The sequence below is a fragment of the Panthera leo genome, chromosome A1 (assembly GCF_018350215.1).
Source record: "Panthera leo isolate Ple1 chromosome A1, P.leo_Ple1_pat1.1, whole genome shotgun sequence".
NCBI lineage: Eukaryota > Metazoa > Chordata > Mammalia > Carnivora > Felidae > Panthera > Panthera leo.
In genome coordinates, this window is record NC_056679.1 from 231,577,416 (window position 1) to 231,595,846 (window position 18,431).

The window sequence follows — 18,431 nt, forward strand, 5'->3', positions numbered from 1 at the left end:
GCCCCGCATCAGGTTCTTTGCTGACAGCTCGGAGCCTGGAGCTTGCTTGGGATTCTGTGTCTCCTTCTTTCTCTCTCAAAAATGAATAAACATTAAGAAAAGTTTAAAAAATAATATCCTGTCTTCCTGATATAGTTAATTTGTATAGAACCATTTCCTTCTCTCTAAGCTTCCAAATCATGATTGTAACACATAACACTCAGACTAGGAGGAGCATATTTCAATGTAAATCTTCGTTGACATAAAAGATGAATTCCTTTGGAGAATGTCTGGTAAAGCGTATGAATGCTTTTTTTAAAGAGAAAAGTTTTTTTAATGTGTATTTATTTTTGCAAGACAGGGACAGAACACGAGTGGGGAAGGAGCAGAGAGAGAGGGAGACACAGATTCGAAGCAGGCTCCAGGCTCTGAGCTGTCAGCACAGAGCTCGACACGGGACTCGAACTCACGAACCGTGAGATCATGACCTGAGCCGAAGCCGGTGCTTAACCGACTGAGCCACCCAGGCGCCCGTGTATGAATACTTTTAGGCCCCTTAAAATTTCCCACCAACTGCCTCCTGCTTGTGTTTTAAAAATGGCAGTCAAAGAACCCTGGATTCCACCAGGTAGGAACCAACTCTTTTCGGACTTCTCAAGTAAGCAGCTTTGTTCCACAACTTGCCAGTCGTCGTGATCTGTGAGATTAGTTACCAACCTAGGTAGATCTGTCCGTGCTCCTCGGTGACAAGGTTTCCTCAGACCGGGGGTTCTGTGCCCCGGAACGTCTGATTTTCCAGAATGAAGTGTTTGTGCATAAAAGCACAGCCCCGCCACCTGCAGCCTCCTCTCCGCCGCTAACGAGCCGCTCTTTGTGGGGCCGTGGTCGTAACCAGAGAGAACCGTAGGAATTTTCCGGGACAGCGAGATTAAGCATCGGATTTGCCTCCCACCTGGGATGTTAGAGAAAGCACTTCACTTTCCTCTACGCGCTCGACCGGAAACACGATCCATCGCTTATGGACGAAACAAACGGGCGTGTTAACCGTGCTCTGATGAATTGCCGGGGGCGTGTTATTCACCAGGCTAAAGTGGCAGCTCGGAGGCTGGAGGCCAGGCTGGCCGTGTGGGGTGGGAGAGCACTGGTCAGGGCCCGCGTTCCCGAGCGCTTCTCTGCAGTGTGAGCGGAGAGCTTGGCATAATACGGTTTATCGGTGGAAGGCTGATAAAACCGATTTCATTTCCTTAGGCAGGGGTGAATTTGGTTTTGTCCCCGGCCGAGAGGAATCTCAAAAGGGGAGGAGTGGGCGGTCCGCGTCTTAGAAATGTCTGTCACTGACTCACGGTTCATGCCCGCGTGCCTGGCTCTTCCTCACTGGGCTTGAAATGACACTGGGAGTTTCCTGGCTGCGTGGAGAATACTTCTGGGAAGTCGGCCCCTGCCCCGCCACCGCCACCGTTTCTACCTCCTAACCCTCCCTCCTTTAAACCTGCCCTGCCCCTGCCCTGCAGCTACCCTTCTCCCCGTGGTGTCCTCCCCCTGCATCCAGCCAGTCAGAATCCAAGGATGCACCTCAGGGCTCCAGTCTCGTGAGTCAATCCATAAAGCTAATCTCACCTTGCTCATTTATTTTAAACCTGGATATTTTTACTGACTTTAAATTATATAAAATAAGTAAATAAATAAAAATAAATAAATAAATAAATAAATAAATAAATAAATAAATGCTTGTTGGATTTTCAAGCTACGTATAAAATACCTCCACTGTTTCGGAACGACTGCTGGCTTCTTTGTCCCTGCAAACATTTAAATAGAAATCATGCGATTTTATTTATTGTACATTTTATTTTCTTTTATTATTATTTTATTCTGTTTTACTTTTTAAAGGTTTTATCTTAAACTTGTTTGAGTAATCTCTCTACTCAACGTGGGGCTCGAACTCATGACCCCGACAGCCACAGTCACCTGCTCTTCTGACTGAGCCCACTCTTCCGCTTTTACAAGACTTAAAGAACGTTCATCTTTTTTTAAATTAATTTTTAATTTTTTAAATATAGAGAGAGCATGAGCAGGGGAGAGGGCAGCGGGAGAGAGAGAGAGAGAATCTCCACCCTGAGCTTGGCCTCTGGGATCATGACCTGAGCCGAAATCAGGAGTCCGATACTCCACTGACCAAGCCACCCAGGCCCCCATTTTTCTTTTTCTTTTTTTAAATAGTTCTTATTTGTTCATATTTATTAAGACTTTTTTGGTGTTTTTTAGTGTTTCCTAATAGCTAGGGACAACTCTACATCATTTCAAATTAACTCATGTAATCTTAAGCCATGGTTTTTATCTCCGTGTTACAGATGATGGAACTTGAGGCTCATGTTGGAGCTAGTTGGGACCCAGGGGCTCTGGGTTTGTGCCAAGCTCTCCGCAATGTGCCTCCCTACGCGGGTGCGTAGTGCAGGGCTGGGGTATGTTAGGCAGAGGAGCGCTGCAGGAAGAGTCCTTAACCTTTTGCAGGGCAGAAGCCGGCAGCCAGACCTCCTGCAGTCCTGTCCAACCCCCCTCCCTGTTGGGGAGGGATTTGCCAAACTGATGCAGTCTGACGGTCCTTTTTCTGGACTCACGCTTCCAAATTGTTCCTTTTGTGTTTTCCTGAACATCTATCCACCATCGCCTGGCTTTTGATATTTTGAAATACAGGAATTCAAAACAATTAGGGATTATTTTTCAACCATGGAGACCTTTCCTGTCACGTCCCGAAGGACCTTTCCGCATTTCAGGCTAATGAACTGAAGAATAAAATAACCATATGTTCCCAGCATGTCTGAATTTCATAGTGTCACATTATGTACTAATCATTCGATGCTTTTGTGGCAGCGGATTCAGGGTCTTTATTGATTTGTGATTGTGAAATCTCCCCTAATAGGCTGATTTCCTGCCGGTGAACTTGTAGTTTTCCGCAGAAATTCTCCTGAAACTTGCTGTAAGAGCCATTCAGTGGCACTGGCAGAGAGTAGGTGGGTCTAAACAACAACGTCTTCCATCACTTGGACAAAGACTGTCTTAGTCTGTATCCCCTCTAGTACCTAGTCAGTCAGTCAGTAATATTCTATGTCATACTCTCTTCTAGGCCCTGGGGACATCAGATGAGCAAGACTAAGGCTTGGCTCAAGGCTTATATCCTTGTGGGTTAAATAGGCCATAAACAAATATGTCGGTGGAGTGATTTCAGGTAGTTTTAGGTGACATGGAGAGAAAAATCCCAGAATCTGGTGGAGAGTAAGACACAGATGCTCTGGCTGGCCTGGTGGGGGACTCCTTTCTGAGTGGGTGACATCTGAGTGAGAAGGAGGCAGTTGGGAAGGACCTAGAGAAAGGGCCTCGGGGCTCACATGCCAGCAGATGTTGTCCGAAAGGCCATGAGCTTGGTGCGTAAAAGGAGGAGGTCGTGCGTGTGAGTGTGTGTGTGTGTGTGTGTGTGTGTGTGTGTGTGTGTATACACGTGTGTGGCCTGAGCACGGGGCACAGGAGTGTGGGGAAGGTGCTGGAGTGGGGGGGAGTGGGTGGGGCCGACCATAAATGGCTGCTTTTTGGTTAGTGTCCAGGGTGTGCATTTTCGAGAGGTTGTGAAGGGAGGTATTTCAGGGCTGTAAACGGAAAAAATACCTAATCGGATTAACTCTTTTTCCTTTTTATGTAGTTTTATGGCAGCTACATACTTTCCTTTAAAAATACATAAATATTTTATTATAGTTGTTATTTCCAGCTTTTTTGAGATATAATGACAGAAATTGTATATTTTTGTGATGTTCAATGTGATGTTTAGATATATATATATACATATTGTGAAGTGATTGTCACAATCAAGCTAAGTGACACATACATCACCTTACATAGCTACCTTAGTGTGTGTGTGTGTGTGGTGAGGACATTTAAGATCTATTCTACTAGCAAATTTCAAGTATACAATACTGTATTGTTAACACAGCCACCATTTGTACATGAGATCTCCCAGCGCATTCATTTTGCCTAACTGAAACTTTGTACCCCTTTTTAAAAATTATTTAATTTAATTTAATTTAATTTAATTTAATTTAATTTTTTAGTGAGGGAGAGAGAGAAAGAGAACAGGGGAGGGGGCAGAGGGAGAAAGAGAGAATATTGAGGAGGCCCCCGGCTCAGCGCAGAGCCCAACGTGGGGCTCGATCCCATGACCCTGGGATTATGACCTGAGCTGAAATCAAGAGTCAGATGCTCAGCCCACTGAGCCACGAGGCACGCCTGAAACTTTGTACCCCTTGGTCAACATCTCCCTATTTCTCCCGCCACCCCTGGTCCCCGGCTACCACCATTGTGCTCTCTGCTTCTAAGCCGTTTTTGTATTCTTTACAAAGATCACTCCGGTTACAACATAGAGTATGGACTTTCGAGCGGGCAAGAGTGAAAAGCCCCAAGACCGACTAGAGAAGGCTCCCGCTGAGTCCAGGTGAGAGATGAAGTCGCTTAACCTGGGACTTCAGCTGTGGAGGCGAGAGAGGAAGACAGGTGTGTGGTCCATTCGCGGGGTTCACTGATGGCTCACAGCCTTCTATGGGGAAATCACAGAAAACAAAATGCCTCTGGCAGTGACGGGGAATTCAGGAAGCAGATGTGGGGAAGGCGAGAATCAGTGTTCCTTTTGGTCCACGTTTGGTTGCAGGTAATTCTCTGTCACTCAAGTAGAAGTGCAAAGCAGACAGAGGTCGCAGTTTGGGGGACAGGTGGAGGAACCTCGGAGACTCGCCAGCTGGTGGGTGAGCCCCCCAGGAGGGGGCAGGGTGGCGGCCAGAGGATGACACAAGACCCCGGGAAGGTTGTCCAGAGGCTAGTGCTTTCATCGTTGGCTGGGCTAAATCTTGCTCAGTGAGGTCCGTGACTCTAGGATCAGTGAACGATGTTGCTGCCAGTTATTTCGTGCAATTTTTGTCCCCAAGGAAACGCATACTCAACGCCCCACACCAAGTCAGCTGGCTGATTTCTTCAGCCAAGTTTCCCACGGCTCCCAATCCCTAGTCAATAAGCAGTCAGTGCAGAAATACGGGAAAGACAGGGATGGTATCTTTGGCATAGCAAGATGACCCTGGGCTTTGAGGCCAAGGACTCACCTGTGAAAAGTTTTAGCTCTCCCATTTGTCGGTGGGGCCGCCTTGAGTCTCCATCTCTGTGGAATAGGAAAGACTGATAATACGTATTTTACAGGTTTATTTCAGGGAAAAAAGACTAAACTCTACATAAACATAGAACTTTCTCTTAAATTTTATTATTCTCTGATTGGTACAATCTTTGCATGTATATATATTTAAAAATTTTTTTAACATTTATTCATTTTTGAGAGACAGAGACAGAATGTGAGTGGGGAGGGGCAGAGAGAGAGAGAGACACAGAATCTGAAACAGGCTTCAGGCTCTGAGCTGTCAGCACAGAGCCTGATGCTGGGCTTGAACTCATGAACGGTGAGATCATGACCTAAGCTGAGGTAGTATGCTTAGCTGACTGAGTCGTCCAGGTGCCTCTCCCTCTCTCTCTCTCTCTCTCTCTCTCCATATATACATATATATATATATATATTTTTTTTTCATATATATGTATGTATTTATATAAATATATATTTAAATATTTAAATGTTTATTTATTTATCTTGAGAGAGAGGAGAGAGATAGTGTATGGACGAGTGGAGGTAGGGGCAGAGAGAGAGGGAGAGAATCCTAAGCAGGCTCTACACTGTCAGCAAAGAGCTTGACTTAGGGCTGGACGTCACAAACCTTGAGATCATGACCTGAACTGAGATCAGGAGTCAGATGCTTAACTGACTGAGCCACCCGGCTCCCCTGATTGGTGGAATCTTTTTTATTATTATTATTTATTATTTTTTTTTTGAGAGAGAGAGAGAGAGAGAGAGACAGAGAGAGAGAATCCCAGGCAGGCTTTGTGCTGACAGCATGAAGCCTGACTCGGGGCTTGAACTCACAAACCCATGAGATCATGAGCTGAGCCGAAACCAAGTGTCAGACACTTAACTGAGCCATCCAGGCGCCGCTGGAATCCTTGATTTTGATATATGTCTCAGTATTTTTTACTTTTGGCGATGATTTCTTTTTCTTGTGTTTAATCAACTGACCCTCAAAATGGCAATTAGAGTAGTGCCCCCTTCCTTCTGCAGATACGTTCTAAGGCCCCCAGTCGATGCCTGAAACCACAAACAGTAGTGAACTCCATATATCCTGTGTTTTTATAATCCACTTCTATGGCAAATTCAGTTTATAAATTAGGCATAGTAAGAGATTAACAACAGTAGCTAATAGTAAGAATGATTCTAATAACATACTGTAATAAAAGTTATGTGAATGTGGTCTCTCTCAAAATCCCTTGTACTGTACTCAGCCTTCTTCTTGTGATAATGTGAGGTGGTGAAATGCCCATGTGATGAGATGCAGTGATGTGAATGCCATAGGCACAGTGATGTAGTGTAGGCTGCTCTTGACCTTCTGACGACACGTCAGAAGGAAGATCATTTGCTTCTGACCATGGGTAGCTGGAATTGTGGAAAGTGGAACCATGGATAAGGGGAGGTATTATTGCAGAGCTCTCAAGTTCTGCTGTTTCTGTGTGTTCGTTTTTGCTTTTGTTTTTTTTTAATACTGAAGACGGTGACAGCTTTGAATAAACTCAGATGTATCAACTATGACATGTCTGATCGATTGGGCCCAATAGTTGTTGGTGGATATCATACACAAGGGTCGTTCCCAGCTAAAATCTGAAAGCAACAAATCAGGAGCCTTTGCATTAAATAATGCTCATTTTTTCCAAGTGTACCAGCAGCCCGTTATCTGTAAATGTATCTGATAATATTTCAAAGCAGTTGGTTTTTCACCCTAGGAAAATGAATTTGATGAATTCATTTCTTCTATAAATGATAATATCCTCCTTTTCCTGTCCTTTGGCTTTTCAAGTGCTTCCAAGGAATTCTGGCGTTCCAGAGGAATTCAGTCGAACCCCTCAGGGCTCACACGCTTTGGTTATATCTTCCATGTGCTTTCGTGCTTTTAGGCCCAGGAGACTTCCTCTCTCAGCTGGTCTGCCTCTAGTAATCCCTTCATCCCTTTGACCATTAATTGGAAAATTATGACATTTAGAAAGGACATTTCTCAAAACCATGGGAATCCTTGTATTTGGACCAGATGTTAAGAGAATTTTAATAGAGGAATAAAACATCTGTGACAACGAAGAGCGGAGTCACAGACAAAAAGAGAACGTGAACAGCATGTTGATAGGGGCATAAATATTGTAAGGAAGGTAGAGGGGTGTGTGTGGATTCGCATCGTTTCTTCCCATTAAGTCATTTCTCAGGCAGTGATTGTTCATCCATACTCTGTCCTGTATTGTCCAGAGGTTGAGATTTTCTACAGCCTGGTTTCGAACGAGGCAGAGACACAGATAACGGAGGCTTCCAGTGATAAAGGCTATAAGAGAAATGAGTGTTGATGTACAGTGGGGCCAGGTGGGGAATGTGAACTTGAAGATGAAGCGGGAGGAAGGGGAACCCGTCAAGATACATCTGACGTCTCAGAGGTGAGAAATAGAGGGGGTTGGTTACGGTGGGGTGGAGGGGCATGACTCTGGATGGGGAAGGGTTGTCAGGATGCGGTGACAAAATGTCAGGGGGCTTTGGGAAGATGACGGAGGGAGAAATGGCAGGTGAGTCCTCATGATGGGCTGGGTATCTGAGTGAATGGTGTAGTTAACCGTGAGAGGAAATAGACATGAAGGAGACAGTTGGTAAAGACAGATAATCAGGTCACCTTTCGATGAGATACCTCTGCCCTATCAATGTGAAGACATATATTTTGATTTGTGTCCTTATTATGTACAGAGGTCTCAAAGAGAGTTTTAGATTTGGAAGTCACTAGGTTATAGAAGGTGTGTAAAGTTGTGTGGGTTTGACAACACAGGCCACTGAGAATGTGCAGGGTGAGAAGAAATGAACGTTCGGCAGAGATTGGGATGCACCTTCATTTAAAGGGAAGACCGAGAAGTCAGAACTGTGGATGTACAAGGACATAGGGAGATTGGAGTGTTAAGGCAACCAAGGAAGTGGGGGTTTGGGGAGATCTTGAAGGGAAAAGTCAGTGGGCACGAATGCCCTGGAGATACCCAGCTGCATGAATTCACCAGGGTGGCAGTCAGGAGGTGATGAGTGAAGATCAATCATGAAAACACAAGGGCAGATCCTTCTCTCCTGCTACGGTTGTGTATTATTGCATGTTGTGTGTGTGTGTGTTGTGTACTATGTTGTACTGTCGCATGTTGCCTTAGCTGTTGCGCCTTCTGGTTAACAAGGAAGAAAGTGGTGCCCCGAGTCCTGCTTAGCTGAACTAAAAACCAATGGGAGCTGTGAAGAATAGTTGATCCACTGTGGGTCATTTTTCACTTGATTTCTTATTGTGTCCATATGAATTTCCTGCCTTGAGGAAATATCTCTGGATAAATCTTTTAGAAATTGTTGATGTAGTTGTGCTGCCTTGAAGGGTCCATTATTTTTTCTTCTTTACCCCCTTGCCTCCCTCCCTCCCCCTTTCTTTCTTTCTTTCTTTCTTTCTTTCTTTCTTTCTTTCTTTCTTTCTTTCTTTCTTTCTCTTTCCTTCTTTCTCCCTTCCTTCCTTCTTTTACTTTTCTTTCTTTCCCTCCCTTCCTCCCTCCCCCTTCCTTCCTTCTTTCCTTTCTTTCTCCCTTTCTCTCTCTCTCTCCTTCCTTCCTTCCTTCCTTCCTTCCTTCCTTCCTTCCTTCTTTCCTTTCCTTCCCTTCCCTTCCCTTCCCTTCCCTTCCCTTCCCTTCCCTTCCCTTCCCTTCCCTTCCCTCCCCCTCCCCTCCCCTCCCCTCCCCTCCCCTCTCCCTCCCCTCCCCTCCCCTCCCCCTCTCCCTCCCCTCCCCTCCCCTCCCCTCTCCTTTCCTTTCCCTTTCCTTTCGTTCTTGCCTCTGGTTGCTTTACCTAGCACAGAAGTAGATTGAGTGAACTTTCACTTAGTTTTAAAACCTGCTGACAGATAAAATTAATATTGCCTTTGTGTAAATAATAATTTTATCTAATGGACTTCATTTATTTTTATGGTTCCTCCAGGCGATCTGGAGCTAAACAAGGGGGAAAAGGCAAAACGGTAATAACAATTCCCTTTGAAGACAGATATGAAACAAGGTCACTGGAGCCGAACCATTACTGAAATGTATAAAATCATTTAATGTTTGGTTTTTCCCAATGTATATCATGAGGTCATTTTGTATAGTCATAAAATTCCATCTTAGTTCAGATATGATAAAAATCTATGAGTAACAGAGCCAACTTCATATTCAGTTACCTGAAGGTGGCAGCCAGTGGTCCCTCTGTACGTAAGGGCAGTCAGTGTTTTCATTAACACGTTCCCAAAATGTTTCTCTAATTCATTTATGTTAAATCTTTTTTTGAATGAAAGTTGGCAAAGTTACGTGGGTTAAAATAATATAAAAAGGATCCAACTTTTACAAAAAATGTATGTAACAATAGAAGATGCGTTATGTTTGGGGAACATCCTGATTCTCCTTATAGACTCAACACAATAACAAGAAAGCTTTAATTTCACTTCATTTCCCAAAGAATAAAATGTTCAGTTACTGGTTTTGAAAAAGGTCAGGAGCATCTATTTACTCGAACACTGTGCATTAACGTAAGGTTATTGTTTTATTGATTCTTCGTTTAATCCCATTTCCTGTTCAGTGCCTTGAATATCTGATACTATGGTAAAGAGATACCACAGATTCATTCAAGATACGCTCCTTCCAGCCCTGAACACGGCCCGCACTTCGAATTCCTGGATCGTTCATTCCTGCTTTTCTGAACACTGTAATTTGAGCCCCTGCGGAAGCCGTAGCTTCTGTCTTCTCCCTCCATTCAGAGGGATGTCCTCCTCCTGTGTTTCCTAAGACTTTGCTCTTCCTCCCGTTTGAGAATTATCTAGAGATAGACCTTCACTTGCTTAACTCATTCTTACCTATGACCTGGAAGTGCCTGGACTGTGTCATCGTCCTCTTTGCCCTGCTGTGTTGGAGGGCCGTCTCTTGACCACAGGTGACATCCTTCAGTGGGGCGGGCTGGGTTAACGATGATACCTCCTAAGACCCTGGCCGTTTCCCCGCTCATGGTTCATCCTTTGTGATTTGCTGGAAGCAAAACTATGTTCCTGGGGGTGGCCCAGGCTGTTTGGACTTGTGGCCCCAAGTGTAAAACCAGTGTGAGCAGGAAGACCGGGTGCGCCCTGTAGGAGCCAGGCCCCCACTCACTCAGCTGGTCTTAACATTCGCTTGTGGGATCCTTGACCCCGGGTGAGCCTTGGCCTTCTCAGCTGCAGTGATTTCACCCCTCCCCACCCCTTCCTCCTCAAATTCAGTGGGTTCTTGACTCATTTCCTGTCTCTTGTGCCAAGGGACTGCACAAACCACCTCACAGTGTTGTTTGCTCAGGGCAAGGGATGGGTGAATTCTAAATGCCAAAGAGTACGTTGGCTGTGTGATTCCTGATTGACGCGGACAGCTGATTTGGCATGTTGGAACGCATGAACTTGGGACCGTGACCGTAGCTTGCTTATAACAGAATAGATCAAACTCGGAACGAGGGCAGGCTATGTGGCCATACACGCAGCACGTGATGAGGATGCCTGTCCTGTAACTGGCACCCCACGGTTCCCCGAAAGGGGCCGCCACGTGGGCTGGTGTGGGCGGCCCCCATGTGTGCCTGCGGAAAGGGAAAGCCAGCCTGAACCTTGGTAGCGGAAGAACCGTGTGGTAGCAGGCATGGGGCCCATGGCATCAGCAAAGGTACTAGTACTAGTACTCTGAGGATGCAGGTTAGACCAGAGAGGCCCACGGGAAGCCTCCGCAGTGGGAGGAGTGGACGTGGATTTAGCCGACAGCCTGTTGGTGAAAGGGCACCCTACTTTCTCTCGAAAGCATTGAAGGAGTCCTGGACCTTGTCCTCATCATCTTGGCCCTCCTGTGCTGGGGGCGGGGGGGGGGGGGGGCGTCTCTTGACCACAGGTGACATCCTTCAGTGTGGCTGGCTGGGTTAATGATGACACCCCCTAAGACCCTGGCCATTTCCACGCCAACGGTTCATCCCTTGTGCTTTGCCAGAGACAAAACTATGTTCCAGGGGGTGGTTCGAGACCAGGGGTTTTGAACAGGGCAGGGCTGTTTACCCAGCAGCAGCTGACAATTGCGCAAAGGACGCCGTGTTTGGTGGTGCCGAAGTGTGCGGGATGGTGGGATGTTGCCTTCAGTTTGGGCTGGGCCTTTAGTCTCTGGGGGAGCAGTTCATCTGATGCGGTGGAATTGGGCCAAGAGGTGGAAAGATCGATGCACACAGACCTTGCAGAAGAGATGTCTGTCCATCCCCTCCTACAGTTGTGCTGTTTGTGTTGGTTTTTTTTTAAGTTTTTTTTTTTTTTAATTATTTTTGAGAGAGAGAGAGAGAGAGAGGCAGAGAAAGGGGGAGACACAGAATCCAAAGCAGGCTCCAGGCTCCGAGCTGTCAGCAGAGTCCCACATGGAGCTCAAACTCACAAACTGCCAGAACATGACCTGAGCTGAAAGTCGGCACTTAACCGAGTGAGCTACTCAGGCGCCCCTGTTTTAGATGTCACAGTAGACTGACTTCTTACAATTAAGAGGCACATGCTTGACACTGACCTCAGCCCTCTGATACGGACTATTGCGCTGTAGGCAGGCAGGCGTGGGCCTGGCTACCTGAGTCTCCCCATCAGCTCCCCGGCTTTGTTCCTACCTGCCTCCTTCGTCCTGTCTCCGAAGGAAGTCCTGAAAGCCATCAGGAAGGAGCCAAGCCAGAGAGTTTCTGTGGATTCTGAATTGCGCCGGTGGATCTGGCCCCTTCTAAATATTCCAGCAGGTCTGAAACCCAGAAGAAACCCAGTTTCCCCTGCACAGAAGTACATTAAGCTTATTTTGGGTCTGTTTTTATTAATAACTGGTTAGACTTTGTTCCCTAAGCAAAACTTTTTGTGTAAGCTTTCATTCTTTTGATTTCTTTTTTATCTGACAGCATTTTTTTTTTTTTTAAACCAAAAGGAACAGTTAGTTTTTTGTTCGCTGGAGCCTTTTCATTTGCAGTGTGGGTGTGAATGGGAAATGTTATTTATTGCCCAAACACTTATATACAGAGTTTTGCTTATTTAGATCGAGCTTATAGAGAGTTCCGCCCACATCAGGAAACTGAAAGGAAGGCTTCAGGGACTTTGGAAGCAGAAGCGACAAAAATGTTTTTATTTTGAAGCCCAAATCAGCCTGTTGTGCTAAATCTTCTTCCGGTTAGCAAAATCATTTGTTTAGCATTCAATCACCTAATATATTTTTAATTTTCCAGAGGTGCTAGGATGAAATCAGAACAACTTTTATTGAAATTGATCCTCTGCAAATTCCTTCCTAATGCATTTCCCCAACGTAGCAACTAGGTGTAACTAACATGGCTTTCATTTTTCTTGGAGTTTTGCTGAAAGGAGTCAATACAAAGTCAGTTGGGTGATTTATGTAAGTGTATTTTTAAAATAAACTTTCAGGTGATGACAGCTTGCTTAATTTCTAAAGAGGAGAGGGATCATGATCCACATAAACCAGAAGTTCTCAACCGGGGGCAATTTGGCAACGGAGACAATTTCAGTCAGCGCACGTGGAGTCGGGGGGCGCTGCCGACATCGAGTGAGTGGAGGCCAGGGATGCTGCTAAGTGCACAGAGCAGCCACCAGAACAAATAACTATCTGCCTATAACTGTCAGTCGTGCTGAGATGCAACACTAAAATCCCTGATATAAATATGCTGCCCTCCCCCCCCCCCCCCCAAGAGGCAACAGCGTTATTATATTCAGAAGAAGTTAAAATTGCAGAATCCAGGATGGAGGGACCTGCTGTTGAGATCTAAGCCTGTTTGGAGCAAAAGACTATTCAAGGAATTAGCCTCGCAGGGTGACCTGCTCAGAGAAGCCCCGTCTTAGTACAGACTGTGAATGCCCTTCCCTGGCGTCTTACCGGGACGGCCGTATCTTTATTTTGAGAAAAAAGGTAACATGTTATAGTCTGAAAATTACAAACTTCTAAAAATCACCTCGTTCTCATTAAATGTGCTTTCCTTAGGTTACCGTGGCAAACATATAATTTCATCTCATTACCGTGGAGCTGCGCGTCCCCTTTTAGCTGCTCTCGCGCTTGGAAGGACGTGTCCCTCTTCCCTAATTGTCACTTTCCAAGTCCCCGGGAAGACACGTGCCAGGCACTGTGTTATTTCTCTCTGCCTTTCCTTCAGGAGGGGACCGTGTTAGCCTGGCGATGCGAGGGATGACTGCCTTCGACGTAGGCCGGTTCCGGTTGGCCGTGGGTCTGCTGGACGTGTTTCACAGTCAACAGAAAGGGATTGTGTGTTGGCTTGGGCCTGACACACTGAAAAACTATGTGCCAGGGAAGCATTTGCTCTTAGCTCCTAGCTGGCCTGAGCTTGGTCTCGGAGGTCGAGGCAGGGCGGTGCCCTAATCCCTCTCTGTGATGGAGTGTTGCTGAGGGAGAACAGGGGTCACAGCTACCACTTCCGGTGCCTGTTGGGCACCAGGCATGGGTGCAAGAGCTTCGCATCATACCTGCCCCAGAGCTAGCACCTCATGCAAGTTCATTGTCCTTCCCATGGTATTTTTATCATTGCCGGTTTTTTTTAAGTTTATGTATTTTGGGGGGGGGGGCAGGGAGGGGCAGAGAGAGAGGGAGAAAGAGAGAGAGAATCCCAAGCAGGCCCCACACTGTCAGCACAGAGCCTGACTCGGGCCTCAAACTCACGAACTGAGAGATCATGACCCGAGTCGCAATCAAGAGTTGGTTGCTTCACCGACTGAGCCGCTCGAGCACCTCGGTTGCCAATTTGCTCTGACACGGAGCAGTGATAATGGACCTGTAGCCTTCCCTGAGTGGGCTGGTGCCAGTGCTTCGGATCTCCTTGTTCTGAAGAGAACAAAATTAGGTCTAAAACACACCTCTGATGGGTGTTCTTCTGTGTTAACATACTTCGTTTGGTGAAATTTCCTTCCTAGTCTCAGGTCCAAAGGGTAAGAAACGATGGACTGGGCCATGTGTTTACGTCTAGACTGAAGTTCTACAGCAGCCCCCAACTGTGTGGACCATGCCCCTTTGCCAAGAATGCAATTAATCGTACTTTTGATTTTATAACCCAGGGAAAAAATAACACCTGTGACTCCTTGTCCATTACCATGTGCTGTGCCTGGGCAGGGACGATGGACCCATCGGACAGGTGTGCCCTTGGCTCCTCGTTTACTTCTCCACTCCTTCCTGAGCCTTCACGCTCAGGGTTTCTCCCTCCTGAAGAAGGCATCCTCTAGCCTCATCATGATTTGGAGTCCCAGCTCTTGTTTTCTCTGCCCAGCTTGACTATTTTTGCCAGGGGGAGCATTGAATGAATGGGACTCAAGATAAGAGACTGTGAATTTCATGTGCCATCAACTTTATGTTTTCTCTCTTGGCATCACGCCCTATATTCATGTGCACACTTTTAGGACCAGGGTCCTTTTTTTCCATTCAAAACCAGTTTCTTTACTAGGATTCTAATAGTTTGCCGCCTTAGTATTTTCTGGATCTTCTTCTATCCTAAGAGCTCCACTCCCTCTTAAACCTACAATTTCTTCTCTACTACCACTTACCGGAAAAGAAGCCATATTTGGCTGTCTTCTTGACCTTGGACTTCTCCTAACTTTGATCTTTCAGTGCTTAGTGATTTCATTGATTCTTTTTTTTTTTTTTTTTTTTTTTTTTGGTACCTGGCCTTCGAGGTGGCCATGTATGTTCTGTCCCATTTTTGCTGCATCCATTCCTAAAGCTGATGAATGGTCTTTACGACTCAGCCATCAAAAAGAATGAAATCTTGCCATTTGCAATGATGTGGATAGAGCTAGAGTGTACTCTGTGAAGTGAAATAAGTCAGTCAGAGAAAGACAAATATCACATGCTTTCACTCATATGTGGAACGTAAGGAACGAAACAGATGAACATAAGGGAAGGGGGGGTAATAGAAGAGAGGAAACAAACTGTAAGAAACTCTTAATGATAGAGAACAAACTGAGAATCAATGGAGGGAGATGGGTGGGGGATGGGCTAAATGGGTGATGGGTACTAAGGAGGGCACATATTGTGATGAGCACTGGGTGTTCTTTGTAAGTGATGAATTCCTAATTCTACTCCTGGGACTATTATTACACTGTATGTTAACTACCTAGAATTTAAATAAAAACTTGAAGAAAAAATAAAGCTAATGGTCTTTGCTCTGCCTCCTCAGGTTACAGTTGACCAAGCCCCTTTTAAAATGTGTAATTTCTATACGCCAGTCTAACTGGACTTCCATGTGGCCCTGTGCCCTCAGTACTCCATCTTTATTTTCCTTCTTGTATCTTTGTGGGGTCACTTGTTAAATTACCGATTCTCAGCAGACAGTTCTCTGTAGCCTTTTCTTTTCCTTCCATGCTTTCCCCTGGTGAACCTTAGCCATTCCCATAATGTCAGTCAGAGAAAGCATTCCATACATTGTATGCTATCTCTGAATCCCTGTTTTGCTTTCTGAGCACCCGACCTGGATTTTCAGCCATCTTCTCCATTGCCTGAAATATTCTCTCAGCATCCTATACCCAACACATACAAAACTAAATGATCATATTCTCATCTGAACAAAGTTAGTTCTCTAGTGGTTATTATTGAAATGAGGGGCATTACCACTCTGAGGGGCGCCTATTTGTGTCTCTTTGCTTTCTTTTCCCTCAAGTGTAGCAGATTAGAACATCCGCCATTTTGTTATATTCTGTACTTTGGGGGTTAGGAATTTGGGTAGGGCTCAGTTGGGTGATTCTTTTGCTCTTGTGATACTGAAGTTACTCAGTTTCAGCTGTACTCACATATCAGGTGGGGATGGCTGGGAAGCTGGCCTCAGTGGGAAATGTCACTAGGAGTCCCTATAAGTGGTCTCTGTAATCTGGCTGTCTCCCGATAGATGGGCTTCTGATCTGTTTTCTTAGTACCCCGGAGAAGGTGTTCTAAGAGACAGGAAGTGGAAATTGCCAGTCTCTTCGGGTCTGGGCTTGGAAATGAGCATGCCATCACTTCAGTTAAATTTGTGAACAAAACAGTCACAGAGCCGATCCAGATTCAAGAGAACGGGAAAAACCTAGCTTTCATGGGAGGAAGGTTGGAGGGGCCGTGGCCATGTTTAATTTGCCATACTTCCCTTACCCATCACACTGAGCGTTTGCTCACACTCATAACACGCAAAGTCACAGCTTCATTTATTTCTCTTCCGAATAGTTGCCATAGTTTCAAATGAACTTCTCTACCTCCATGGTCTTCTTTATCCAATTTCCTGCATACACTATTGTAAGAACAATGTTTTAAGTATTTCTTGTGCTGTTATCTCGTGGTAGCTTGTTGAGTAAAAATAGAGACCTCAGACCTTGGTATAGTGTGCCTTCCAAATCTTAACTCAACCTCCTTCTGTCTAAACTGCTTCCCGCTAGTCTCCTTTAGATCTCCCAGGGTCTGGCTCAAGTACAGGAAACCATTCCCCAAACTGTTATTACCTCCTCCTTCCTCTTGCCCCTCGAGGGCACCCCTGCATGCCTGTTCCCTTGGCGTGGAATGCACTTCCAGAAACCTGCATGTGTTGAAATCCTCCATATCCTTTAGTATTAAGCTCAAACACAAACTCCTCACGGGACCCACCCTTGGGTCCTCTAAATGGCTGTGGCATTCCCTCCAAGGTCCCATGGCACCCCTGCTCCTTTCGATGGTTTTCTAACAGCTTAGCTTACAGTTATTTTTGCAAGCCTATCTTGTTTTAAAGCTTATTAATCTTTAAAATTATGCCTATTCTTTAAAGTCTCGTAGCTCCCAGCGTAGCAATTGCATTTCACCCAGTAGGTGCTCACTATGGACTTTTTTATTTGATTCACGCTTGATTTCCAGCCAGAAACTCTGCAGGCAGGTTGTGTATAAATTTCAAAGGATAAATTCACCAAATATGGGCAGTTTGTAAGAGTTGGGTGGCATAATATTAGTCGGGTTGTTGGTAAAAGACAGTGGTCGTGGCCTTATGAAACAAGGGCTTTGGATGTCAAAAAGGGAAAGGTAGGGTTCCTTAGGGTTTCCCCGCATAGATCCCTGCTAGCACGAGGGGATGAGGAAGGGCAAAACCATCAGCGATCACAAACATTAAGCTGCATTTTTAAAAAAGATAATTTTTAATGCTTATTTATTTTTGAGAGAGACAGAGACAGGATGCCAGGGGGTTAAGGGCAGAGAGAGAGGGAGACACAGAATCTGAAGCAGGCTCCAGGCTCCAGGCTCCGAGCTGTCAGCACAGAGCTCGAACTCATGAGCTGAAAAGGGCAGTTTGTCCAAGCACTCGAAGGCTCTCCCCTTTTTTAAAAATTCTTTTTAGTTTTATTTATTTTGAGAGAGAGCCAGCAAGAGTGGGGAAGGATCAGAGAGAGAGGGAGAGAGAGAGAGAATCCCAAGCAGGCTCCAAACACTGTCAGTGTGGAGCCCGACGTGGGGCTTGATCCCATGAACCGTGAGATCATTACCTGAACTGAAATCAAGAGTCCACCGCTTAACAGACTGAGCCACACAGTCTCTCCTTTTTTAAAAGTAGTGATGAGGCTTTCCTACAAGACCCCCGCACCAGAAAACCCGAACTCACGTTCATTGGATTGTTCTCTTTTGTGTGTTTTAGGCACTTCCCCCACATGACAGGAGGACGAACTTCTGGTTAGGAGACAACTACCTGGAGCCCACGCCTCTGCCCACCATGAAGGGGACCTGTGTCATTGCATGGCTGTTCTCAAGCCTGGGGTGGTGGAGACTCGTCCAGCCAGAAACGGACGCATCTCAGTGCCAGCGAGCGGAACACCCGGTCATTTCCTATAAAGGTGAGGGACAGGCACGCTCGGACTGCAAGGGCGCCCCTTAAATGCACATCCCGTGTTCAGTGATCGGGAATAGCAGCGGGTCTTGCTCTGTCGCTCCGTGACTCTTGTTCCAGACATTGTTTAAAATACGAACGAAAATACAAAGTCTCCCACTGCAGGAATTTCCTGTCCCGAAACTGATCACTACTATCTCTTTCAGGAAGAATTCAGCATTGGAGTTACCACGGCCATGGTTGAGGCCACCGTTTCTTAACGGTGCTGTGAGCCTCCTAGGCATTTAAACCGGGGGATAAAAATGTGATCTGAAGCAAAGAATTCTTCGCTTCAGCATCTCCCTACAAAACCTGAGTCTTAACACAAAACTTACACCGTGGTCTCTATCTGGCATCGCATGGCAGACAGAATTGATTTCATGTCTCA

General features: G+C 45.8%; 1 protein-coding gene across 5 annotated transcripts in view; it reads left to right on the plus strand.

The window, feature by feature from the left end:
- Positions 1-18,431, plus strand: part of SEMA5A (semaphorin 5A) — a 474,080-nt gene that overhangs the window by 149,041 nt on the left and 306,608 nt on the right. For all 5 annotated transcript variants that reach the window (XM_042953245.1, XM_042953272.1, XM_042953279.1 and 2 more), the window contains one exon: positions 17,816-18,011. In XM_042953245.1, coding sequence (XP_042809179.1) covers positions 17,891-18,011 — 121 coding nt within the window. In that variant the 5' untranslated portion in view covers positions 17,816-17,890. The remainder of the gene's footprint in view (positions 1-17,815; positions 18,012-18,431) is intronic.